This window comes from Labeo rohita, chromosome 12, assembly GCF_022985175.1.
Source record: "Labeo rohita strain BAU-BD-2019 chromosome 12, IGBB_LRoh.1.0, whole genome shotgun sequence".
Classification (NCBI taxonomy): Eukaryota; Metazoa; Chordata; class Actinopteri; order Cypriniformes; family Cyprinidae; genus Labeo; species Labeo rohita.
The window spans coordinates 7836092-7862729 of NC_066880.1; the positions used below are offsets into that span (position 1 = coordinate 7836092).

General features: G+C 36.2%; 2 protein-coding genes across 2 annotated transcripts; both read left to right on the forward strand.

Moving 5' to 3' along the window:
• Nucleotides 1-977: 977 nt before the first annotated feature.
• On the forward strand, nt 978-16286 carry nploc4 (NPL4 homolog, ubiquitin recognition factor). Its single transcript, XM_051124160.1, has 17 exons — nt 978-1143; nt 1915-1995; nt 6812-6921; nt 7034-7261; nt 7473-7521; nt 7885-7979; nt 8064-8187; nt 8411-8590; nt 9393-9479; nt 10590-10661; nt 10754-10880; nt 11149-11309; nt 11876-11947; nt 12421-12513; nt 12704-12823; nt 14089-14191; nt 14528-16286. Exons 1-17 carry the CDS (start codon nt 1129-1131, stop codon nt 14683-14685), a joined length of 1875 nt encoding a protein of 624 aa, XP_050980117.1. The 5' UTR covers nt 978-1128; the 3' UTR covers nt 14686-16286.
• Nucleotides 16287-20163: 3877 nt separating this feature from the next.
• dnai2a (dynein, axonemal, intermediate chain 2a) lies at nt 20164-26224 on the forward strand. Its single transcript, XM_051125066.1, has 13 exons — nt 20164-20194; nt 21112-21254; nt 21584-21748; nt 22103-22221; nt 22348-22490; nt 23411-23524; nt 23657-23796; nt 23933-24055; nt 24129-24349; nt 25211-25346; nt 25428-25574; nt 25761-25960; nt 26149-26224. The coding sequence occupies exons 2-13, from the start codon at nt 21120-21122 to the stop codon at nt 26222-26224; spliced, it is 1719 nt and encodes a 572-aa protein (XP_050981023.1). The 5' UTR covers nt 20164-20194; nt 21112-21119.
• The last annotated feature ends 414 nt before the right edge of the window (nt 26225-26638 follow it).

Genomic DNA, 26638 nt, shown 5'->3' on the forward strand with positions numbered 1-26638 from the left:
GTAAAAAATCAACTTCCACCTGTTGAATATAATATAAACTTGTATAAAACATATGTAAAATGAGTGCTAAAATAGGCTATTTTATTCGTTCAGAGAGTGTTTTTTTTCTATTTATACTTATACTTGGTACTGCATGCAGTGTAAAACTGTGCCTGGTGAAAAAAACAGTATATCCTGGTAGGTATGTTTTGATGCTGGAATGCTGGTTAGGTAGGTTTTGATGCTGGTTTAAGCTGGTCCTTTGCTGGTTTATGCTGGTCCTTAGCTGGTTTATGCTGGTCCTTTGCTGGTTCATGCTGGTCCTTTGCTGGTTCATGCTGGTCCTTGACGAGCAACATGACCAGCAAAAAACAGCAAAGGACCAGCTCAAACCAGCTAAGGACCAGCTTAAACCAGCATCAAAACATACCTACCAGCATATGCCGTTTTATGAAGTGTTGGCCTACCGCAAAAGCTAATATTTAAAAAATCAACTTCCACCTGTTGAATATAATATAAACTTGTATAAAACATATGTAAAATGAGTGCTAAAATAGTCTATTTTATTCGTTCAGAGAGTGTTTTTTTCTATTTTTATTTATACTTGGTACTGCATGCAGTGTAAAACTGTGGCTATTCAAAACATAGCCTACATTAAATTAGCAAAATACGTTATAGATGTTATCCTAAGGCCTCGGGATGATTTCTGGATAGTTAGTTCCACCACAAGCATTAAAATGATGAAACAGCAACAACAACAACAACAACAACGAAAAACAGGTTAAATTAGCATGTAAATAAGACGCATCTGCAATCTCTAGATGATAATATTACAACAATAAAAAACAACGTATATAATTTAAAAAGTTGCTGTTGCTGTTTGTAATTTTTTATTTATATATATATATATATTATACATACAATGTCTAAAAATAAACTGACATTTATAGGAACACAACACATAACTCTTTGTTTCTATCCGGTGACGTTAAGCAGGATCCCGTCATAGCTCGGACTCATTTAGATGTAGCACCGGCTCTATGAGTTTGGCATCGCTGCATAGGTCCGTGCAGATCATATAAACAGCGATATCAAAATACATCAACTCTCATTTCAGCGACACCAGAAGGGACGGTTCATCCCATCAACATGGCGGAAAACATAGTAAGTGTCAGTCTGCGTGTGTATGTTGGCAGTTTGAGTGAAGTCTGTCATCCAGTGATGAGGCAGCAGAATTGTTAGCATAATGCTAATGATCAGACTCAGCTAGAATCGTCCAGAAACGCATTAAATACTAAAAACAACATTTATGCTTGTGTTTGCAACTCATTTGACTCGATTTAAAGCTGAGGTTTATTATTTTTGCAGTGGTTGATTTCTGGTCGGCTTGGCACAGGTTGATGCAGTGACACATCTTGTTTTCAAGTTCATGCCAACTGCTTATTAAAATCTAGAGCTAAATTCCATCCTAATAAATAGCTGAGATGTGTAGACATTTAAATCTTTCAAATAGAAGGTGATATGTTAGTTTAGCTGTCGTGCTTCTAATAATTTTTTATTTGGGAAGGGAACTGACATTGAGTAACTTATCAAAGTGCTTTGAATGACACATGATGTTTTGGTGTTTGTATTAAGAAAAATGCGCTAATCTAATTTGTCATTCAGTAAGGTGTTTGGATATGAATTCGTGTGGCATGCATACCCTCTGCAGCAGTTTATTGAGTATCAAATGTCTATGGTTTGCCCTCCAGCCACCTGTTTTCTCTTATTCATACTGGCTTGTTTTGTGCTGTTTAGTAGTTGTGCTCTGACCTCGTTTCAACATGTAACTTTTCTGTATTAGTAATTCTGTCCTAGCCTATGATTAAACAATAAACATACTGTTGTAGTAACCGTAAACTTACTTTCCCTTTCCTTCTGTTTATTCATTGACAGATCATCCGTGTTCAGTCTCCAGAGGGAATGAAAAAAATCACCTCAACGAAGCGTGAGACAGCTGCAGCTTTCCTCAAGAAGGTATTATTAAAGGATTATTTTTGTCATATGTGTTAAAAAGATAAAAGCTGTACAGTTATCCCCTTTAAAACCTTTTAATGACAGTAGGGCTAGGATGCAATATAGCAAAAAATCTAAAATATATTATTTTTATTTTTTTAAAAAAGTAAATCTTTTATTCAGCAAGAACGCATTTTTCAAAAGTGACAGTAAAGACCTTTATTGCATTGCAAAATATTTCTATTTTAAATAAATGCTGTGCTTTTTAACTTTCTTTACATCAAAGAATACTAAAAAAAGTATCACGGTTTTCACAAAATTATTAACTAGCATAACTGTTTTCAACAATTGAGGCCTTGAGACGAAGAACCATACAAGTCCATATTTTCAAATTTTGAGTAATAAGATTTTTTTCATTTGGATTGTGAACATTATATTATATATTTTTATTTTACTTGAAAATAGACAACAAAAGCTTCTCAATTCTAAGGAGATAACATTTTTCAGTGTCAGTATTAAAAATCAAAAGTTATTGTGATTTATATTTCTGAAATGTGGAAGAACGGTATATGTCCAGTTAGTGTGGAATAACAGTATAACTCCAGTTCATCATATCACTTTAAACCACTAAAGATCTGATTCCTTTATCTTAGTTTTAATACAGTAACAGAAACTTCAGGTTAATATTAAGCATTTCTTTCTAGTTTATTATTATTATTATTATAATTATTTAAAAACAGAAAATACAGTATGAACAATGTATAATACATAGACATTCTTACAGTACAGGCAATAACAATGAATTATTAACAAAAAACAATAAATAAATAAATAAATAAATAAAAACAATAAATACAATGCAGACATACATCATAGCTAAATATTATTCAACATATCATAAGGTATACAAGATATATCATAATTTTCTCAACTTTCATTTCGACCTATTCATGACTGATCTATAGTAGACGCCCAGTAGGCTAGGCTACACGCAAATATAACTGTAACAAGTTAGTCAGATAGGATATCTTTGATCACTTCTTGTATGTTTAGATAGCTCCAATAGTGCACCTTGTCGTTTATTTAGAAAAGCTGGCGCAGCGCACCTGTGTATATACTACTTCAAACTGTTCTCGCGCTCCGCCATCTCACGATATAAATAAATATATAAACAAATAAACTCTGCTTGCCGTACTTTACACAGGACTGGCGGGAAATATGAAAGAATACAGCTTTATTATATATGGTATGTGGTTTATTTTGATAGGTTAACTGTTTATGCGGTGTTTAGCGCGTTCAGAGAGAGAGAGAGAGAGAGAGAGATCACATCACATATACGGTTCTTTCACTCAGCAGTTTGGGTGGATTTTTCCCTGGTTTTTGTTCTCCTCTTCGAGTCAAATATGGTTTTCCAGCATCCCTCAAAGCCTTCCTTACTCTGTCCTTCCATTTGGTCATGTCGGCTCTCTTTTTTTTGCCGAGGTTTTGCCTTTTAATGTCCGGAGCGGACATGACAGCAAGCGGCATCTCCATTCTTCTTTGTGGACATAAACGGTTTTTCCGCGTGACGCTATTTTAACGTTTAAAATGCGGACTCCTGGTCGCGCGAAAATGTCCCCAAACTGTTTCTGTATACAAAGTTCACACATACAATTAATGTCACATGGTTATCTAATTTTTTGTTTTTTTGGACTTATACGGTTGTTCGTCGCACACACTCAATTGATAACAATAATAAATGTTTCTTGAGTACCAAATCAGCATATTAGAGTGATTTCTAAAGGATCATGGCTTTGCTTTTAAATTAATAACATTTTAAAATACGAAACAGTTTTTTTAAATAATTAAATTTCACAGTATTTCTGTTTTTACTTGCTTTGTTACAGCCGTAGTGAGCAGACTGCTTTAAAAAACATTAAATAAATAAATAAATTAAAATCTTACCATCCTCAATCTTTTAATCAGTAGCTTATAATCTATATTTGCTCCAAAAATCAAATTTAACATTTATCAAACAGCTTTTGTGCAAGAAGGCAACAAAATCATGTAACTCATAGAATATATAGAATCATAGAATGCATTAAATATACCGTCAAATTTATTTAGTCACCCTTCACTGTAGTTATGGCAGAGTAGGTGTTACTATTCACCCCAGATAGCATAAATTGTCATGCCTCTGCACTTATGCAATGGTTACAGTCATAGCCTGTCTGAAGAGAAGCTGAGAATAACACTTCAACAAAAGCACAGCATCAGATCCTGTGAGTCATTAAATAGTGGTGGCACAGACTCCTGTTCCTGCTGAGTGCTGAATGTTGACTTATTAATGAGGCAGCTCTGAAAAAGGAGACCTATGTCCATACACTGCAGTCTCACAGATGTAGGCCGCAGTGACACGGTTTTCTGCTGTGGTGCAAAGCCTGATGGGCGGTGTGCTTGCAGCAGAGTCAGGAACGAACAAGGGCTTGGGGCCAAAATGCCAATGAAAGTGACCAAACCATGTAGGGCCTTTATAGTTTATTTTTATATTTGATTTGGTATCTAACAATTGATATATTTCATAAGATTCTATTTCTAGGTCTGACTACTTGTAGTAGGTAATCAGTATTCAATTCTAAATGTTCAACAGGATTGTATTCTAATAGAAGTCATTGAGGATTTTGGGTGTTGATCGTTGAATCTGCAGGCTCTTTTGAGACGGGTAGAGGGTTTGTGTTTGTCTGATGTAGACACTGCAGGGCCCATTAAAGATTCATGTCTCTCAGCAGGAGGATGGAGAGTGAGCTGGCGATCATTTGAGACTTTCTCACCGTTTGATTTTGGGATTAAAAGGCAGCAAAGAGACAGCGAGAATTCGAGGTGTCTAGCTCTGAAAAATGTGCTCGTCTTGTGTTCTGGTGCTTCAAATTAAAAGAAAAGCACACCGTAATTTTTTTTCTAAAAAGCATCTGTGCTGAATATGTTATTACCAGGGTGGTACATTACAGTTAAAAGTTAAATTTAGGACACAGTGCCCTGAGTGACCAGTAAAAGCTTTTGCTGATTGGATTAGTAAAGATATTGGTCTTCTGTTGGGTTTTCGGTTGCCTAATGGACAGTCATTTGAACATCATAGATCAGCTTGTTTCTGACATTGCACTTTTTTTTAGAGTGCTGTTTTCCATTATCTTGTTACCAGAACCATCTAATAGTGGATTGTATCTAGTTTGGATTCTGAACAGCCCATTGAGCTATGAATGAGATCAATTTGGACAGGTGTTCTACAAAATGAGCTAGGAGAGTAATAAGTGCTTTAGGTGAAGAATTTAAAGGAAAAGTTCCAGAACATTTACAGATAATGTACTCTTCAGTCGTAAAGAAATTATGTTTTTTGAGGAAAACTTCAATGGTACCTGTGATTTTGAACTTCCAAAATGCAGTCTTAATGCAGCTTCAAAGCTGAAGAATCCCAGCTGAGGAAGAATCTCATCTAGCAAAATGATCTGTCATTTTTTTCTAAAAAAAAATATGTATATTATTTATATATCTTTTAACCTCAAATGCTCATCTTGTCTAGCTCTGTGTGAATTTTGTGCATTCCGGTTTAAGACAGTTCGGGTAGATCGAAAAACTCATCTCATTTTCTTCTCCAACTTCCAAATCATCCTACATTCCTGTTTTATCGGGGTTTTTTTGTTGTTTTTTTTTTTTTTTTTTTTGCTAAGGGCATTGGATCTTTTTTTGCGTGTTCACTTTGTAAACACTGGGTTGGTACTTCTACAGCAGTGTAGGATGATTTTGAAGTTAGAGAAGAAAATGATATGGGAGTTTTTTGACATACTCTAACTGTCTTGAACAGAAATAGACAGAATTTATGCATTTTGAGTTCAGATTCAGTAGCTTGTTAATTGATTAATAGATTTTTCTGTTATATATGTCTGAATTGGTGCTATCAAACGATTAATCACATCCAAAATAAAAGTTTTTGTGTACGTAATATATGTGTGTGTACTGTGTATATTTATTATGTATATACAAGGACACACACATACAGTATATATTTTAAAAATATTTACATGTATACATTTATATTCAAATAAATATGTATATAAAAATGTATTAAATATAAACATATTTTTATTAAATATACATGTGCATATGTGTGTGTTTATATTATATATATATATATATATATATATATATATATATATATATACACACAAATATATTGTGTACACAACTTTTATTTTGGATGTGATTAATCGTGATTAATCATTGCCCAGCATGAGTTTATTTGCAAAAACAGAAGTGCTGGGAAACGATTTCTTAAATATGTACATGTATGTGTGTATATTTCTGTATGCATATAAATATACACAGTACACACAAATATATTATGTAAACAGACATTTATTTTGGATGCGATTAATCACGATTAATCGGTTTGACAGCACTAGTCTGAAATGTACAAACTGTTAAAAAAAAAAAAAAAAAATGAGGAATTTAATCTTCTTTTTTCTTGCATCATCATCTCAAACACTTTTCCTCTTTCTCTCATGCACTCTGCTCTCATAACTTCATTAGAGTATTATATTTGCTTTGGAGACTCACAATTCTGCAGTCATCACTCACCTGCACAATATCTGAAAGGCAAACAACCATGTTTGCTGTTATGCATTTTAAGTGTCTCTATTATTTAACATATATTCACATTTTATTGATTATTAGTGGAGGCCCTAAGACAGGGATGAGACAAATGGGCAAGGAGTTGCAGCAATGTTGCATCCATCATTTTCAGAAGCACAATGAAAAACTTCTTGCTTCTTGTTTCTGACATTCTTTGCTACCTTCTTGCCAGGTTGCCAAAGAATTTGGCTTCAGTTCAAATGGTTTCTCTGTCTACCTGAACCGGAACAAGACTGGAGAGATTCTGTCACAGAACAAGGCCCTCAGCCTGCTGAAAATCAAGTAAGCGTGCCGTTGTGAGCGATTGGGTTTAGTCGGTTATGTACATGTGGACTTATGTCTTGGCAAGAGCATTTACATGCATAAACATGACTGAGTTTTCTTTGTCTCTCAGGCATGGCGACATGCTTTTTCTTTTCCCATCCTCCGCTGGACCCTCCAGTGAGAACATGGACACAGCTCAGCCTCACACTTCTTCCTCCTACCCTTCCTTCCCTTCATCCTCTTCATCGTCATCTTCCTTATCCCGCTCACACTCAGCACCACAGATCCAGGAGGATGACATTGACCAGTATTTGTCCAAACAGGAGGGAAAGATCTACAGAAACAGAGACCCCCAGTTGTAAGTCTATCTCACTTTCTGCACTGCATTGGAATAAGTTATTTTTAATAACATATATTCCCAAAACCCGGTAGTTATTTTCATGCCATACTTTGGAGGTTCTGCATCATGTAACCTACTGAATAATTTATTGCAATATGAGAACTACAGAGTAGTCAAGACATATTTTTACTTTTAGATTTTGAAAGTTTTCTTTGTCATTGTTTCTCAGGTGCCGGCATGGTCCCATGGGGAAATGTGTGCACTGCGTACCTTTAGAGGTAAGAACTTGTGACTCTTCCCTTGGAACACAATTATACTGATGGGAACCAAGGCACCTCAGCAAACTCTCAAATCTTAAAATGATTTAAAATAAGCCAAAATAGCCATATTTATTTATGTATGTATTTATGTATTTATTTATTTATTTATACACCGTCTATGAAAACTTTGATATGTGAGGATTTTTTTGAAGTGTGATTTCTAAACCTGGAAGAGTCATTGAAAATATTAAAATCTTAAAAGGTCATGGAAATTTATTTAATAAGTTTCTAAAAAAACAAAAATACTTTTGAGTTGAATTTCTCATCCACATGGCACAAAAGTACAAGGTTGCTATTTTATCTTTTTATTTTTTTTAATAGCCTTTTGATGAAGACTATCTGAACCACCTTGACCCACCGGTCAAGCACATGTCTTTCCACGCCTACATCCGGAAACTCACCGGCGGAGCAGACAAGTTAGTGCTTTTGAAAGCTATCTACTCTCCATTAAATAAGTTTGTGGGAATAAAGTGATTAATTGAAGCTTTCCTGTCTCTCAGGGGGAAGTTTGTAGCGCTTGAGAATATCAGCTGTAAGATTAAATCTGGCTGTGAGGGCCATCCGCCCTGGCCCGAGGGCATCTGTACCAAGTGCCAACCCAGCGCCATCACTCTCAACAGACAGGTAACCAGCTCCTCTCAGTCTGTATCATAAACATCTTCACTTTCATCTAACTCTTACATTACATACAGACAACTGTACACTAATCAATTTCTTGCTTTTAAAAACTAACCCGCTGCTTCTCTGTTTCCTGCTCGGGCAAGTAAATGAGCACTCCCTGAGGGGCTGTGCCATATTTCTGTCTATGTTTTGATCTGATGAAACTGCAAAAAATCTTGTGTTGCAGAAATATCGACATGTGGACAATATCATGTTTGAGAATCACACCATTGCGGACCGTTTCCTCGACTTCTGGAGGAAGACGGGTAACCAGCGGATGGGGTACCTGTATGGACGCTACACTGAGCACAAAGACATCCCTCTCGGCATTCGAGCAGAGGTCGCTGCCATTTATGAACCTCCTCAGGTGAGAGACACGCAGTCAATGGCCCATCCACAAATTAAGATATTTTTGATGAAATCTGAGAGATTTCTGACCCTCCCATAAACAGCAAGGGAACTACCACCGTCAAGGCACAGAAATGTAGTAAGGACATTGATAAAATAGTCCATGTGGTCTCAGTGGTTCAACCATAATGTTACGACGCTATGAGAATGCTTATTGTGCACAAAGAAAAGTGAAAAGTGTTCTGAAGATGAACAAAGGTTTTATGGGTTTGCAACAACATGAGGTTGAGTAATTAATGACAGAATTTTAATTTTTGGGTGAACTATCTCTTTAAGCGCTGATACCAGATAAACACAAGAGGGCAATAAAAGACTAACATTTAAGGCAGTGGTTCTCAACCCCCCCCGCCCCCCAAGGCCCTGTGTTGTCAGAGAATATATTTCTGTTTTTTTCTACTAGAGTGACAACTGCTTGCTTTGAGACTTTTTTGGAGGAAACTAGGAATGGCAATATAGTCAAAAAATTTAATAAAATAATAATTAATAATTTAAGCAATTGAATACATACTTCCAGAAGTTTTTAATTTTAATTATGTAATTTAAATTAATGATAAAATTTGATAAGGAATAGAATTTTGGAACTAACTGACAATGTCTGCCGTTTAGTCCAAATTGCCTCCCAACGATTAATAATATTTTGTATAGATTGCATTGCTGTAGTTTAATCAGGCATGTATAGACCTATTTGATTCAAAAAGGTCAAGCATTGTTTTTTTGCTGATTTGTGTCTTCTTTTATTCCACCTGTGTGTTTTGACTTAGATTGGAACCCAGAACAGCTTGGAGTTGATTGAAGATCCCAAGGCAGAAGCAGTTGAGGAGATTGCTGCAAAACTGGGCCTACGGAAGGTAAGTCTTTTTCCATGCCTCTCAAAATTTGGGGGCTTGTCCGGATAAGCAAACGGAAATTTATGAAAGAACTAACACTTTACCCAAGTTGTTACAAGTTTGCTTTGGGGGAGAGGAGAGAGCATGATTGTTTTAAAGGGGACATCAGATGCCCATTTTCCACAAGTTGGTATGATTCTTTAGGGTCTTCATGAAACGTATTCAACTTGCAACATACTTTAGTTAAAATTTCTCAGTGGTTATGTAAAACAACATAATTTTTCTTTGCTCTGTTCACAGCATCCCGTTTTGGTGCATGTCTCTTTAAATGATAATGAGCTACTGCTCACTCCACCCCTCTCTTCTGTTTTTTTGGTGACGCCTTACTATCAAAAACAAAACTAATCCTCCACTGTGTCCTCATTGCACTAATGTCAGGACAAAATTAAGACTCTTATGTCCACTTTTACATCCAACTACAAAACACCTGCAAGTATGATGTTATATTGCTCAGAAAATGGCTTAACAATTGAGACTGTTGAGGTTTTTTGGGGATTCAAAGAAAGGAGTGAATGTCCATACAACATTCACAGATGGCTCACATAAATACCAATAATCTGAATTACTTCAATCTGGTGGGTAGCCATCTGTAAAACACAAAAGCAGAAAAACTAAAACCCAAATAAAAGGGTTGCAACATTATTCAATATAAAAGTCATTTTGATCTTGTTTGTATTCTTGTATCCTGTCAGTGTGTGGTATTTAGTTCAAGGCTGATAAATCAGTCTTATTCCATGTACTTTTTTGCACAGAACATTTTATTGGTACCTAGGGAAATTTAACAGGTTTGGTGCTAAAAGAAAATATAGTGTACTGAAAAATAGACCATGGATTTGGCTGATTTAGTATTTTGTGTATGTGATTATCCCATGAGGCCCTCTGATGGGATTCTTAGCGTTCCACTCTCTTCACACCTCTATGGCTTCCATATGATACTTTCAAATTACTGTCTGATGGATTATAGAAGTGGGCTGATCAGTCGTGACCTTTACATATGGAACGGCTTTCAAATTGTCCCACAAAAAATGTAAAGCTGTTTTTGATTTGTATTATCGGCTATTTGTTTTTCAGGTGGGGTGGATTTTCACAGATCTTCTGTCAGAGGACACCAGGATAGGCACCGTACGCTACACCAGAAACAAGGTCAATTGACAAATGAAAGATTTGAAGCATTTGACTAACTACATGGTGTGTTCTGACATCATTATTAACCATTGGATTTGTCACCTGTCTAGGATTCATACTTCCTGAGTGCAGAGGAGTGCATCACAGCCGGACATTTCCAGAACCAACATGCCAACGCGTGTCGGCTTTCCCCGGATGGCCATTTTGGATCCAAGTTCGTCACAGTGGTGGCTACAGGTACACAGCTTCCTCCTTTGTACTTGATTTACTGCTGCTGTTCGGTTTTACAGTGTGGTGATGAATCAAGGCATTTGGTTGTGTCAAAAGCCTGTGTGGTATTTAGTTCAAGGCTGATAAATCAGTCTTAGTCCATGACATTTTTTGCACAGAACATTTTATAGGTACCTAGGGAAATTTAACAGGTTTAGTGGTAAAAGGAAATATAGCGTCCTGAAAAATAGACCATGATTTTGGATGATTTAGTATTTTGTGTGTGTGCTGGCAGGTGGTCCTGATAACCAGGTACACTTTGAGGGTTATCAGGTGTCCAATCAGTGCATGGCTCTGGTGAGGGATGAATGTCTACTGCCCTGCAGAGATGCCCCTGAACTGGGCTATGCCAAAGAGTCCAGCACAGAGCAATACGTCCCTGATGTCTTCTATAAGGTACTTGACTAAAACACTATTACTACAGATGATCAATCACACCGCATAACTAAAGGCAAATGCTAAATTCATAGGGTGCATGCGCACACACTACCATTCAAACGTTTGTGTCTTATGCTCACAAAGTCTGCATTTATTTGATCAAAAATACAGTAAAAACAGTTTACAATTTAAAATAACGTTTTTTGTATTTTCTAAATTATTTTTAGTCTTTACTGTCACTTTTGATCATTTTAATGCTGAATAAAACTATTAATTTCTTAAAATCTTACTGACCCCAAACTTAAACATAAGTGTACATTTTCTCATTTCTGTTCCAGCATGTAACTGTAACCACGATCATATCACTTGCAGGGTCTGACTGGCGTTTCTGAACAGTCTGAGCGTCTTTTTTACTTGAGCGTGTCACATTTTTTAAAACAAGGAATGAAAGTTAATGTATCTTTTGCTTTAGGCATAAACAGTCTTATCAGTGTCACTTCTTCCACAGGAATTCATGGGATTAGTTGTCAATGAGACATGAAAAGGTTCACATTTTTCCCTCTTTTTTTTTTCTTTACCTCCAGGATAAAGACAAATTCGGCAATGACATCACACATTTAGCCCGACCACTGCCAGTGGAGTACTTGATCATTGACGTGAGTAGTTGTCATGTTGTTACAAGCACATACTTTCACACTGGTCAGATCTAGACGTTCAACCTCTAAACCTTTTGTCCTTTTTGATGTGAAGACATAGCTTGTCTTAAAGACCTAATAGAGAACCACGTCCAAATTATGGTACATGGCATTAAACTGGCTGTAAACGAATGACCCATTCCTAATTTAATCTTTGAGCTGGCCTTTATTTAATGATATCATAAATAAGTTAGATTTAGTTCACCCAAAAAAGAAAATTCTGTCATTAATTTCTCACCCTCATGTCGTTCCAAACCTATCCTATCCTAACCTATCTTCGCATATCTTCGAAACACAAATTAAGAGATTTTTTGATAAAATCCAGGAGCTTTCTGTCCCACAACTGAATTGTTCAAGGCCTAAAAATGTAGTAAGGACATTGTTAAAATGCTGTTTGTCCTTTGTTTATTGTTATTTAACCCATTGTTTTTCAGATCACCACCACTTTCCCAAAAGACCCTGTGTTCACTTTCTCCTCTACTCTTCGCTTCCCCATCGAAAACAGAGAAGCTCTGGGAGAGACTCAGGTATATATTTAGGGTTAGAAGTCTAGAAATTATGTTTTAGATCTATGTCATATCTCGAGATGCCTCACAGCTTTTCTTGTTAAACAGGAGCATAAAACTTTGTGATTCTGTTCTAACATCATTTACTGTGGTCAAATGAGTCTAGATGTACATTTCTGTTGAATATTGACTTAAAGATTTGTGTGTGCAGGACTTCCACAGTTTAGCGACGTATCTTTCCCAGTGTTCTTCCTCTACCTCCTTCCTGGACATAGTTTCAGACTTCCATCTGCTTCTCTTTCTTGTCACCAATGAGGTCATGCCCTTACAGGTGAGTTTTTCATTGTATTTACAGTTGAAGTCAAAAGTTTACATACACCTTGCAGAATCTGCAAAATGTTAATTATTTTACCATAATAAGAGGGACCATACAAAATGCATGTTATTGATTTTTTTTTTTTTTTTTTTTTTTTTTTTTTTTTTTTTTTTTTTTTTTAATTTAGTGCTTGACCTGAATAAGATAATTCACATAAAAGATGTTTACATGTAGTCCACAATAGAAAATAATAGTTGAATTTATAAAAATGAGCCGGTTTAAAAGTTTACATGCGCTTGATTCTTAATACGTTGTTGTTGTTACCTGAATGATGCACAGCTGTGTTTATTTTTGTTTAGTGATAGTTGTTCATGAGTCCCTTGTTTGTCCTGAACAGTTAAACTGCCTGCTGTTTTTCAGAAAAATCCTTCAGGTCCCACAAATTCTTTGGTTTTTCAGCATTTTTGTGTATTTAAACCCTTTCCAACAATGACCGTATGATTTTGAGATCCATCTTTTCACACAGAGGACAATTGAGGGACTCATATGCAACTATTACAGAAGGTTCAAATGGTCACTGATGCTCCAGAGGGAAACCCAATGCATTAAGAGCCAGGGGGTGAAAGCTTTTAGAATTTAAAGATCAGGGTAAATTAAACTTATTTTGTCTTCTGGGAAACTTCTTTATATTCTGTAGGTTCTGAAGGGCAGTACTAAATGAAAAAAATATGAAATTTAGGCAAAACAAGAAAAATGTACACATCTTCATTCTGTTCAAAAGTTTACACCCCTTGCTCTTAATGCATTGTTTTTCTTTCTGGAGCATCAGTGAGCATTCAAACCTTCTGTAATAGTTGCATATGAGTCCCTCAGTTGTCCTCGGTCAACAAAGAATTTGTGGGACCTGAAGGATTTTTCTGAGGAACAGCGGGCATTTTTAACTCATGAACTATCACTAAAGAAAAAAAAAAAAACAGCTGTGGATCATTCAGATAACAACACTATTATTTTCTCTTGTGGACTATATGTAAATGTCTTTTGTGTGAAATATCTTATTCAGGTTAGTACTGATAACATGCATTTTGTATGACTCCTCTTATTTATATATATATATATATATATACTGACTGACTGACTGACTGACTGACTGACTGACTGATTCCTCAGGTTGTCATGCTTGGTTTTTATCTTGTTTTTTTTAAAGTATAAACTTCATCTTATAAAGAGTTTGAACATGTATTTTACCCAACAACTTATCTCCTCCTCTCTTATGTCTACAGGACAGCATTGGGCTTCTGCTAGATGCAGTAAAGACATCCAATGAGGAACTGGCTCAGACCTGGAAGAAATCTGAGCAGTGGGCCACAATCGAGCAGCTCTGCAGTGAGTAGTCCTGAACAGTGTTATTTTATTTTATTTATTTATTTATATCTAATGTTAATGTTTATATTAATATTTTGAATTAGCTTTCATCTTTGTATTTTTTTTTTTTTTTTTTTTTTTTTTTTTTTTTTATTATTATTATTATTATTATTATTATTATTATTATTATTATTATTATTATTATTATTATTATTGCTACATGGGTACACACACACACACACACACACACACACACACATACATACAGTACTCAACATTTGAAGTGGATCAAAACCTTTTCCAAAAAAAAAAAAACTATTTCCAAATAGCAGATCATTTTTCTTTTGTAAATATCAGGCACAGTTGGAGGGCAGCAGTCAGGATCTCTGGATTACGCCATGGGTGGCCCAACTCTCCCCCAGTCCTCTTCAGCTGTGTGGTCCTGCCTCCACTGCACCTTCATGAACCAACCTGGCACCGAGCATTGCGAGATGTGCAGTCTGCCCCGCAGCTAAAACCCCACGAATCCAGGCTGCACCATACATCCCACCGGGAACAGCAGTGAGAGTGGGCGTGCTTCCCTGTATTCCTGCCGTTTTAGTATGCCTAATCTTAAAATAAAAACTCCTCCCCTCCCTCACTGACTGTGTCGCATCTAAACGCCGATGCCAGCCGCGTGCCCGAATATGCGCCCAATCCAACGCTGTGAGCTGCATCACTTTGATGATGATGACGATTGATGGCCGAAGATGATGGGTTATACCCATGTAGCACTCTCTGTGAGCCCAGTGCATTCTGGGACTTTTATTTAGACTAAGCACTTGGGCGAAGCTCCTTCCACCCTGCTCATCTCTTGTCGTGGTCCAAACTAACCTTTCAGCACCATTGGTGAAACATCTGATATTAAACGTCTTTCCCCAACTCTCATTTGAGGATGTTGTGTAAATAATAAACAGAGAAGGAATAATACTGTTATTTAATTTCAGAAATTTTATATGTTAAGGGGAAATTACTTTTTCAAGCCCATTTTGAAGTAAAAATGCCGCTGAAGGAGGTTCGCAGCACTGATCTTTTTGCATCATCATAATTTCTTAGGTCGTAGTTTAAAACACTTTCTTCACCAAACGCGCATGCTTGCTTTTTTCTTCCATTCATTTTCATAACACTTGTTTTGATGGACTTAAGCATCAGTTCCGAATGCTTGATTAGATTGAAGTCGAATGGTTGGTTTGCCTGCAAGTCCCGGTTCCTTTTCCTCAAGATTCCAATTGGCCGTTGACTTCTGAAGGCTTAAGAAGCTATGCTTTGAATGTGGATTGGTTTACGTTTGCTTTGCAAAAACTGTAGCCACTCAACTGGTGCTGGTACCCATTTCTGCACCATTTCACTGTCATCGCCCTTTCATTACCAATTTCCCCTTCCATCCCCCCTGGCGCTTGTCCAGATTTCAATTGTGGAAATTTTTTTCCACCGTACAGCCCTTGAGGAGCCTGTATCGTTGCACCTTCAAAGGGTTCTGTCAGGGGCCGTCTCTGAACACGCTCGCTCACCTGTCGGTTCCACATATGGTGGAGATCAAGAGAGATTGATTGATTGACAGAGAAGAACAGAGCTACAAATACAAAAGCAAAAGTCTAAACTTATTCCTCTTGATTGACATCTTTGCTTTGGACTTTTTTTTTAAACCAGCCTCACAGATCTTCTACACTGGTCTGTGTAGTTGAAGAGGCTGTACACAGGGTTATATTGTCTTCTGACAGCCGTTTTCATTTGGCCACGACTTGATGTTTTAGTAACCAGCCCAAAGACATCTCAAATATGCATTCAGGAGTATTTCAGGCCCCTGAAATGATCTAGATGTTTACATTTGTGTTATACTTTGTAGAGTTTCCTCAAACTCACCCATAATTTCTAGCGGTCTATTGGTTCACTTAAATAGGCACACATTGATCACTGTTCCTGAAATCTGATTTTTGCTTTGAGAGTTTGAGGTGCAGATAGATGTACTTAGGCCTCATTGTCACAAAACACAGGTGCCCTGAGTTGTATGCTTTCAATTGGTTTTGGGGTTTTAAATACAAAAACGATAGTTGAACAATAAACAGATTCCTTTGGATGCTGTTGTGTGTCTTTTATTTACTAATTTTGTGTTTGTAAATAGCTAATGTATTAGTTTAGCATTCAAACCGTTTGGTTAATATAACTAATGTATTAGTTTAGCATTCAAACATTTTGGGGTGCAGTAACCCTTTAAAAATGCTTTGTTTTTCCATCTGAAGGGGTCATCGGATGCTAAGTTCACTTTTACATGTTGTTTGAACATTAATGTGTGTTGGCAGTGTATGAACAAATCTACCCTATAATGATGATAATTCATGCAGTGGTTTTTAATTAATCTGTAAAAATAATATTCCCTTTTTCCAATCGAGCCATTCTCAGATGCCTGTCGTTGTAGCATCACACCAACAGAGGCCGCTCCCACGATAGTTGAATGACATGAGCGTCTTACCTCAGATCAGCTGTCACAGTCCGTCCTCTTTGTTTCAATGCCGGAACAGGATGTAAGTTAGACAAGGATATCTCTGATTGAGCGATTGAGGTGTTGTGTTGCTGGATGTAATAATGAACATAGTGGTCGTCAGAGCTCATTTGCATTTAAAGCAGCCTCGACCAGAATGAAATGATTTTTGACAAGGTAAAAAGGGTGTTGTTTTACACAACCATTGAGAATTTTTAACCAAAGTATATTATAGACTTTTCATTTAGACCCTAAAGAATCTTATGAACTTGTGGAAAATGGGCATCTGATGACCCCTTTAATGATTCATTTTCATGGTAGGATAGACCAGATGGGGTCCTGTGCTGCTTGATGTATTGCTTTAGATATACTTCAAGGGCTCTACACTGAGCATATGGACTTATTCAAGGTATGTTACACAAACCAGTTACTTGTTAGCATAAATGTATCCTGAGGGTGAAGATTTTACAGGTCGTTTTTTAAAAACGTCTAGGGCGATTTTTGTTTGTATGAGTCTTGAAAGTAAAGATCGAAGACGTTTCACCTCAGACAATAAGAAGGACCTCATATGTGTGGCAGATGAGTCACTGGAATGCTGAGGAGGAGTCAACTTGACATCAAACATCTTACCTGAAGCTCTCAGAAGTTAAATCTGTAACTTCAGACACATCTGGATTCGGTCTAGCCTTCTTAACACTTTATCTCTCCTTACACCCACCTCCACTAAAGTGATGACCAGTTATATGGGACAGTTGTAGATCTTTAGAGATCCTACTGCCACTTTGTTTTTACCTTTGAACTCGGTTCCTGGCATGTAGTTGTCGCTGTCAGTATGGTTTTAGCTGGTGTGGACGTGTGAACACATCCATGTCAGTTAAAATAGGTAGGTAGAAAGACCTATACATCAAAATTGAATTTTGCAGTTAAATATTACTCCTTTGCCAAGTATCATTATTTTCTCTCCTGGTAAGTTTGCAATGACCCTGTTTAGATTTCTTTAGAGTTGCCTACTTGTTGGACTATCTAATTGTTTTCTAGGTATATTAAATATACATGCATAGGAGAAAAAACACCAGATCGATCCTTGATTTATAAAAACTATTTTTCTTCTTAAAGAAAGTGTGACAAGGTGGGTTAAACACTGAAATATAACTCCACTTTCAGACACAGCCCTAACCACTGGGCGGGGCTATGTGGGAAGGATAATATAAAAGCCAGAAAGTCACAAACTGTTCATATTTAATGAGATTTGAATGTGGGTCTTTCATGATTGTTATTATTTCTTGGTTTTTGAGATATATAATCAGACTGACCTCAGGTAAGCACATCTTTATAGTCATAAAATGTTGATCTCCCAAATTTTTGTTTCATATTATCAGTAAAGTAACTGATTTCATTTCATTTGGGATCCTGGTTGAATGTATTTGTTTGTGCAGAGGAATGAATTGTCTACTGGCGTTACTTTTTGTGCTCGCGCTGGGAGCTGCTCAGAAAAGCACAAGACAGACTGTGGAGTGGGACTACAAAACTGAAGGTGAAATACTGCATATGTATAACAAAAATTATATTTTCTTCTAAAAGCTTTTGAAATGTTATATAATTATTACAAATGTAAGATTGTAAAAACGATACCATTTAAAAATATTTAAACATATTAATAACTAAAAATGTAAACAAAAGTATTCCTTTTTGTGGAAAATAATAATAATAATAATAAATAAATAAGATCTTTTTTATATATTTTGTTTTTTGTTTATTAGCTGAGAAAGTAAACTTGAGAGGCTGTGCCAATCTTACTTTAGTCTTGGATAACTGGAAATATGCCATCATGACCCAAGTCAAAGATCTCCTTCTCAATGATCACAGCACAGTGCTACCCGACTATGGAAGGTATGTTTAAAAAAAAAAAAAAAAAAAAAAGCCTACCAGTCAAAAGTTTTTGCACAGTAAGATTTAATGTTTTTTGTTTGTTTGTTTGTTTGTTTTTTAAAGAAGTATCTTCTGCTCACCAAGCCTGCATTTATTTGTTCCAAAATACAGCAAAAGCAGTAATATTGTGAAATTCGTTTTGTGAAATTATAGAAATGAATACTTTTATTTAGCAAGAATGTTTTAAATTGATCGAAAGTGATGATACAGACATTTATAAAGTTACAAAGGATTTCTATTTCAGCTAAATGCTGTTCTTCTGAACTTTCTGTTCATTAAAGAAACCTGAAAAAAATCTACTGAAGCTTTGAAATCACAAGAATAAATTACACTGTAAAATATATTCAAATAGAAAATGGTTATTTTAAATAGTAAAAATATTTCAAAATTTTACTGTTCTTTGCTGTAATTTTGCTGTACTTTGGATCAAATAAATGCAGGCTTGGTGAGCAGAAGATACTTCTTTAAAAAAATAAATAAATAAAAATCTTTTGGCTGGTAGTGTATATATAAAATTAATAGTTTTGTGCTTGCCCCATCTCATGCAATCTTTTTTTTTTTAGGATTCAGCCATTATCTGAAGCTCTAAATGACCTGTACAAGGAATTTAATTCCTTGAAAGAGAGACTAGCGGAGCTGACCACAAAGTTTGAGGGAATAGAATTGTTTGTGGATGAAGCCCGAAGTGGCAGGAGTCACTCACCTCCTCGAGCAGAACGTCCGCCCCCTGAGGGAGAAGGAAACCCACCTGATCCCGGCACAAGACAGGGACGCAGGAACAGGGTGGTGGTGCGAAGAGTTAAGAAACCTGATAATTCACAAGTTTAGGACTGATTCAGGTGTCTTTCATATGCATAAGATTTATTGTACATTAATTATGTTGTATTTAGACTTAAAAGAGAAAAAATCAAGTGTTTATGTCTTTCTTCGTCATATGTTTATGTCAGGTGAAAAAATGTAAGATTTTTGGAGCATTTCACCATAAATTATGATATACAGTGGGTCGAGATCAAGCTTTGCTGCTTTTTTTTCATTTGTATTCATTCTAATCAGACAATGTGATGAAGGGCAGCTTCTGATATGATCTAGTCAAAAGCATTTTTTTATTATTTTCTGTATGTTTTGTTGTTGTCTTCATTTTTCCATTGTTTTCAAGTTGTGAATACATTTTTCAGCATTATTAAATTTTTATATTCTTACAGTAGTCGGTGGTGTTTTAGAAAAAATGCAAAACGCAGCTGATTTACAAACATTGTTTGCTTTCTAAAGATTCCTCAGTCTTTATTCTATGGTAATGAATTGACTCATGAATTTTAATTAGTTAGGTCATGTGACGACCCAGTGGGCCTACCAGATATCAGCATTTTCTAATTAATATTCATGAGGCAAAAATTCTCTATTAAAGAACTGCAAGTTCAAAAATACTGTAATTTATTTGATCATACGTATTCAAAGTCGTTGTAAAATAGCTTAAACACATTATTAGCATTATACAGTAGATAGTAATAGTTTTGAGTGCTTTTTTGGATGACGTAATCACTGTCCGTTATATTTTGAGTCCTTCACATTCCGTCAAGGTAAGTCAACAGCAGATTTTCACACTTTAATCTTAAAGAAAAGGATGGGTTTTACTGACATCTCGACATCTATTACAGAAATATGTTAAGAAAAACTAAAAATAAGACGAGTTTCGTAAAGATTTAGCTTTAATTCGGTCATGTTTACCATCGTTGAGATGTTTACTGTTTAGCGCTCTCTAGTGGCGGTTTTTCCTCAATTGCAGTCAATTTGAAGCTTGAAGGAGCAGCTGAACTTTTGTTTCTGTAAGTGTGGTTTAAAAGCAGACAGTCCTGCTATTAGTGTCTGTTTTATGGGTCATTCCTAATATGCCATACCTTTAAACTTAGTGGAAATAAAGAGCATAAGTTATTGCTCACTCAGAGAATATAAACTGACTTACGTGAGGGTGTCAACAAACTAAATTTTGATTATTTTTACGGTTTTACCCCAGTAAATCAGATTATATTATTTATTTTTATATTATTTGTTTATTTACATTAATATGCTGAGAGAAATGCGTCAAAACTAATGCTGTAGGATGATGACATTAAAGAAATAAAGGACTCTTAGGATGGAAAATGTACGTTAGTAAGGACGAAAGAAAAAGCTATACATGTTTTAACAATTAAAACAAGAAGAAGAAGAAAAAAAGAATGTACCTCCAACCCCTTACGAAAATTAACCATTGTTTTACTACAAATAAAACCAAAAAGCATGGTTACTACAATGGTTTTGGTATTCTAACCATAGTTCAAGCATGGTATTTGTAGTAATACTGTGGTTTTACAAATGGTAATAAATATGCCAAAAAACCATGGTTACTACACTTTTACTATAATAAAACCATGGTTACATTTCATAAGGGATGTGCCTCTTCATGTGCTTCCTTTAATATTATATTTACATGTCCCTACATGTCATTTTTTTCTTTTAGCTTTCAAAATGGAGATGGACCATTCGTCCAACCTTACAGAAAGTACTGTGGAACATGAGGACGTCCCGCCTGATCCTGCTTTGCAAGAGATCTGTGGATCTGATGTATACACAGAATTCAGCGAGGATGTGTTAATGCTTGAGGTGAAAGCAGCAGTGAACTTGGTCACATATGACTTTTTGGGATAACATGCTAAATTATTCTCTTAATCAGCATTGTGTTTTGTTTCCCTGTAAACATGATATACTTACTCCATAATCTATTGGCTAATGGCTTCTCAGACTTCAGAGACGTATATATATATTCATCAGACGTATATTTTTCATCATTTCTCCATTTCTTTCTTTGCCAATGAGATAGCAAGAAAAAAATCTAATTCAAAATTTCCATCCTTTTTAAAAAATATTTTAACCAGTATACTAGGACAAGGTAAAAAAAAAAAAAAATGAAAATGTCTGTTTGACTTGTTCAGGTGAGCACAATGACTTCAACTGAAAAAGTGTCACAAGGAGTAAACCATGTAGAAGGGGGATGGCCAAAAAAGATCAATGCAGACGACGTGGAGGTGACTGCCCGCTACAAGAAGAACTGTCTGAAGGATGAGCATTGTCAGCACATAGTTATGGAGCTTGCTAGTGTGAGTGAACAAACCAAAAACATTTTATCAGTATATCAGGCACTGTAAAGTGAGCAATAATGTGCTTGAGTTATAGTATATACTTGGTGATTTTTCCCCCCCTCTTAAGCAAAGAACATAAGAAAGTGAATTTTGTTGACAAAAGGAAAGAATGGAGAAAAGAACGTCATGTAAGTTTGGAATGTGAAACAACGTGGGAGTAAATAACAAATCCTTTAGGATGAGGGAGATAATTGGATTGAATGTGACTTTGGTTTCAGCTTTTATCTTCTTTGTCAGAACTGCTCATTAAATCTCACATGTCCTCAGAAACACAGTTACTTCAAGAAAGTCTTGTCTTCTTGTCAACTGAAGGTCATGGAACACTACTTGAGGTTGAAAGAATCAAAAAATTGTTTCCCAGATTTAAAAGATGACAGCGTGGTAGAGGAAATGGAGTATGAGCCATCAGCAAGAATCATCAATATGTTGAGGTGAACACACTTCTTAGAGCGCATTTGAAAGGACAATTTATGTAGAGATGATTTGACTCAGATGAATGGGTGGATAAATAAACAAATAGAGAGAAAGATAGATGCAGTGTTTGATTTTTTTTCTAGAGACCCAAATAAAATAAAACGGACTGCCTCCAGTTTGTCCTGGCACCCGCTCGATTATCATAAACTAGCTGTTGCCTACTCTTGCCTAGAATTTCAGAGAGCACCCAAAAAGATGAGCTTTGACTCCTACATATGGAACATTGGTATGTTATGCACTGTTTCACTGATGTTAGGATATATATTGTATATACAGTCTCTTGCAAAAGTATTCATACCCCTTCATTTTTTCACGTTTTGTTACATTGCTGCCTTATGTTAAACTGCTTTAAGTTACTTTTTTTTCACATCAGTCTACAGTCCATACAGCATAATGTCAAAGCAAAAAACAGGTTTTTAACATCTTTGCAAATTCATAAAAAAAAAAAAAACTTAAATGATTACAGTGCATAAGTATGTTACTACACGTCTAGTGGAGTTGACCTGTGGCAAATTCAATGCTCATCAAATGCAGAGTACCACCCCAAAAGTAAAGTGTGGTGGTAGCAGCCTCATGCTGTGGGGCTGTTTTTCAGCAGCAGGGACAGAGGGATTTGTCAGAGTAGAATGAAAGCTCAACACAGCAAAATATAGATACAGCCCTAATGAGCATTCAGAAACTCATACTGGGCAGAAGGTTCACCTTCTAACAGGAAAATGACCCTAATCACACAGCAAGAGAGGCTTATAGACAACTCTGTGAATGTTCTTAAGTGGCCCAGCCAGAGCCTGGGCTTGAATCCAATCAAATATTGCTGGAAAAACCTGAAAATGTGCATCTGCCCCCATCCAACCTGACAGAGCTTGAGAGCTGAAGAGGTGAGGAGAAGAAGGGCAGATAATTGCCAAATGCTGATGTGCAAATATTGTCGCATCATTGCCAAAAAGACTTTGGCTGTTAAGGTGCTTCAGCTAAATACTGAGTTAAGGTTATGAATACTTATACAATGTACTTGATGTGTTGTGGGGAAAAAAGTAATTTAAAGCAGTTTAACAAAACTAAACGTGGAAAAAAAATAGGAGTATGAATACTTTCGCAAGGCACTATATATGGGATATAAAAATATTTTTTTTCCTTCATCTACAGAAATTTGCAATAAACCTGAGATGATTCTGAAACCTGTATCTCCGCTTATTTGTCTGGAGTACAACCACAGAGATACTCACATCCTTATTGGGGGAAGCTACAACGGACAGATCGGTGGGTTTTTTTATGATGAATGTGAATGGCATATGAAAGATATAAGGCAGATGTGGTTGTTTCAATCCATCAGACACACTTGATGCTCAAGTGAACAATGTCCTCTAGTCAGAGAGCTTGCCCTATTTCTAGGCTATTGGGACACAAGGAGTGGCAGCCAGCCAGTACAGATGTCTGCCACTGAGCATTGCCATAAAGATCCTGTTTACAAGGTCATCTGGCTGCAGACAAAGATAGGGACTGAAGCTTTCTCAGCTTCTACAGATGGTCAGGTCTGTGTACGGTGACACAACAGTCCACAAACATTTATTTAAGCCAGTATTTCACACACTGGATCGGTATACTAACAAACACTTCAAATTAGTAATTAAATGCTGTAAACTCAAAGAAGTATCTATCTGATACTAGGTACTTTTCTGGGACATTCGTATGATGAATGAGCCCACCAAGCAGCTTGTGTTGGATCCCAGTAAAAAGGGAAACCGTGAAAATGCCTACGGCGCAGTCTCAATGGAGTTTGAAAACAGTATGGTAAGAGCAACTCTCATTTTGTTTGTCCCATTCCATTGTGGAAATTCATGTTTTTTGCTTTTGATTACAAAAGGCCAAGTTTCTGGTGGGCACAGAGCAGGGGCTTGTGGTCTCGTGCAATCGCAAGTTAGAGACCACAGATGATCCGATTGTATGCACATACAGCGGACACCACGGCCCCATTTACGCCATCCAAAGAAACCCCTTTTTTCCAAAGAACTTCTTGACCGTAGCTGATTGGACCGCCCGCATCTGGTCAGAGGACATCAAAGAGTCCTCCCTCATTTCAACCAAGTAAGAAACTCTGTATTGTTGTTTTGAAATACTGAAAGAACAGAAATTATACCACTCAGATGGGTTTTATTTTACCATTTGTGATGTAAATTTGCATCAGCTATAGTTTGTGTTTCTCAACCTAAGTCAGTGGTTCTCAACCAGGAGGCCTTAGCAAACTTCCAAGATTGATTTTGAAAAAGTATTTAAATTAATAGAATATTATTAATACATTAAAACAATCTAACTCTAAACTAAAAGACTAATAAAGCACAATTTTCCATCAATAACTATTGCTTTTGTTTAAGAACTTTCAGAGAACTCCTGAAATCACAAAATGAATCATGGTTAATATATTTAATCTACAGTATTACATTAATTAACCACATTAATTTAATATGACATTAAAAGTTTTGAAAACATACAACTTTGTCATAATTACAACTGGGGGCCTTCGAGTCAAAAAGGTTGCTTTAAAGGGATAATTCCCCCCAAAATAAAAATTTAGTCATTAATTACTCACCCTCATCTTGTTTCAAACCCGTAAGACCTCTGTTCATCTTCGAAACACAAATTAAGATATGAGAGTTTTCTGACCCTGCATTGACAGCAGTGCAACTATCACGTTCAAGGCCCAAAAAAGGTAGTAAGGAAAGGACATTGTTAAAATAGTCCATGTGACATCAGTGGTTCAACCTTAATTTTAAACTACAAGAATGCTTTTTGTGTGCAAAAACCATAAACAAAGGTCTTATTGTTTTGGAACAACCCAAGGGTGAGTACTTAATGACAGAGTTTGATTTTTGGGTGAACTATCCCTTAAAGTAGTTGTTTGGTATATCTACTTGAACAGAAGCCAGTATTTCTTAACTATTTCTACAGATATCACATGACCAGTCTGTTAGATGGCTGTTGGAGTCCAGTCAGACCCTCCGTCTTCTTTACGGTGAAGATGGATGGCACCTTGGATGTGTGGGACATACTGTTTAAACAGAAGGACCCTGCTCTCAGTCTCAAAGTCAGACCTAAATATCTACTGAGAATGTCTCCTATTTAAATATCACATTTTTGTTTATACTGAGTTTTTTTTTCTTCATAGGTTTGTGATGAAGCTCTTTACAGCATCCGTGTACGAGATAAAGACTCTTTGGTATGCTGTGGGTCTCAGCTGGGTACCGTCAGACTGCTGAAGATGTCACCGGACCTGTGCACTCTGCAGAAGAACGAGAAGGCCCTGGTCTCAGAGGTGAGAGATGAACACATGTTCCTTCATGTGCAAACACATTTATACTAGATTTTAGTAAATGATGACAATTTTTATTTTTGCATGAACTATAGAGAGAGATGATTCTAAAACACAGTATATACATATATATATTTTTTCCATCTGATGTACACTGAACTGTGGGAATGGATTGTTGCTTCTTTGCAGATGTTTGAACGTGAGACCAAGAGAGAAAAGATTCTGGAAGCTCAGTACAGAGAGAGACATCAGATGAAACATAGCTGCTCCGAAGAGGATGAAGGGCGAAAGGAAGACATGGAGGAACTGCTGGCCTGTACAGAGACAGAGTTTTTTGAGACTGTGGAAGCTGAGAAGAAGAAAATAGAGGATGAGGAGAAAGGGAGAAGGTGATTTTTGCTTTCAGTTTTAACATGGTTGGGTTTCTTTCTTAATAAGATTTTAAAACTTAACTGTTGACTGTCAAGCAATAGTATGATTTGACATAAATCAGTATGTTAGTGGTTATCAATATATACCAGCTGATCAGCAAAAGAAATGCAGTTTGTTTTCTAAGGTTGTTTCTTGTCCCTTACAGGAAAGTGGCATGTGTGAAGACACCCAAGCAGGACACGGATCCTAAACCCCCCGGAAAAGAAAGCTTTTCTGATTGAAAATAGACTTTAAATCAGTTATATCTAAAGTAAACTGACCAGTCATTCAAAATAATTACCCTTCCTGCCACCCCACCAGTTTGGTGATTTATTTTTTAAAATACATGAATTTAGCATAAACCGTAATACATAAAACAATTCAGTTAAGACATGCTAGAAAATTAAATGTAAAATGTGAATGTGTCATTTAATCTCTCAGTTTTTATTTTACTGTAAACTCATGAGGACATGTTACATGTGGACGTTATTGTAATTTTAAGACTTTGTGATAATATACATAAATATTCATAAATTAATGAACAGCATTAAATAGCCATCAAAAGTGAATGGTCCACTTGATTTTGCACGTCTTGGCATGAAGTATTTTCTTCTGAAGTGACCGGTATCTAAGTTTTTCGATGTTAACATTTGCAC

What these genes read in the sequence shown, in the direction of transcription:
- nploc4 (XM_051124160.1), top strand. An exon ending in TGCACTGCGTACCTTTAGAG is followed by an intron (nt 7,522 to 7,884) that starts GTAAGAACTTGT and finishes TTTTTTTAATAG; the next exon opens with CCTTTTGATGAAGACTATCT. An exon ending in TACGCTACACCAGAAACAAG is followed by an intron (nt 10,662 to 10,753) that starts GTCAATTGACAA and finishes TCACCTGTCTAG; the next exon opens with GATTCATACTTCCTGAGTGC.
- dnai2a (XM_051125066.1), top strand. Translation starts at nt 21,120, where the DNA reads ATGGAGATGGACCATTCGTCCAACCTTACAGAAAGTACTGTGGAACAT. An exon ending in AGGATGTGTTAATGCTTGAG is followed by an intron (nt 21,255 to 21,583) that starts GTGAAAGCAGCA and finishes TGACTTGTTCAG; the next exon opens with GTGAGCACAATGACTTCAAC. An exon ending in ACCCTGCTCTCAGTCTCAAA is followed by an intron (nt 25,347 to 25,427) that starts GTCAGACCTAAA and finishes TTTTCTTCATAG; the next exon opens with GTTTGTGATGAAGCTCTTTA.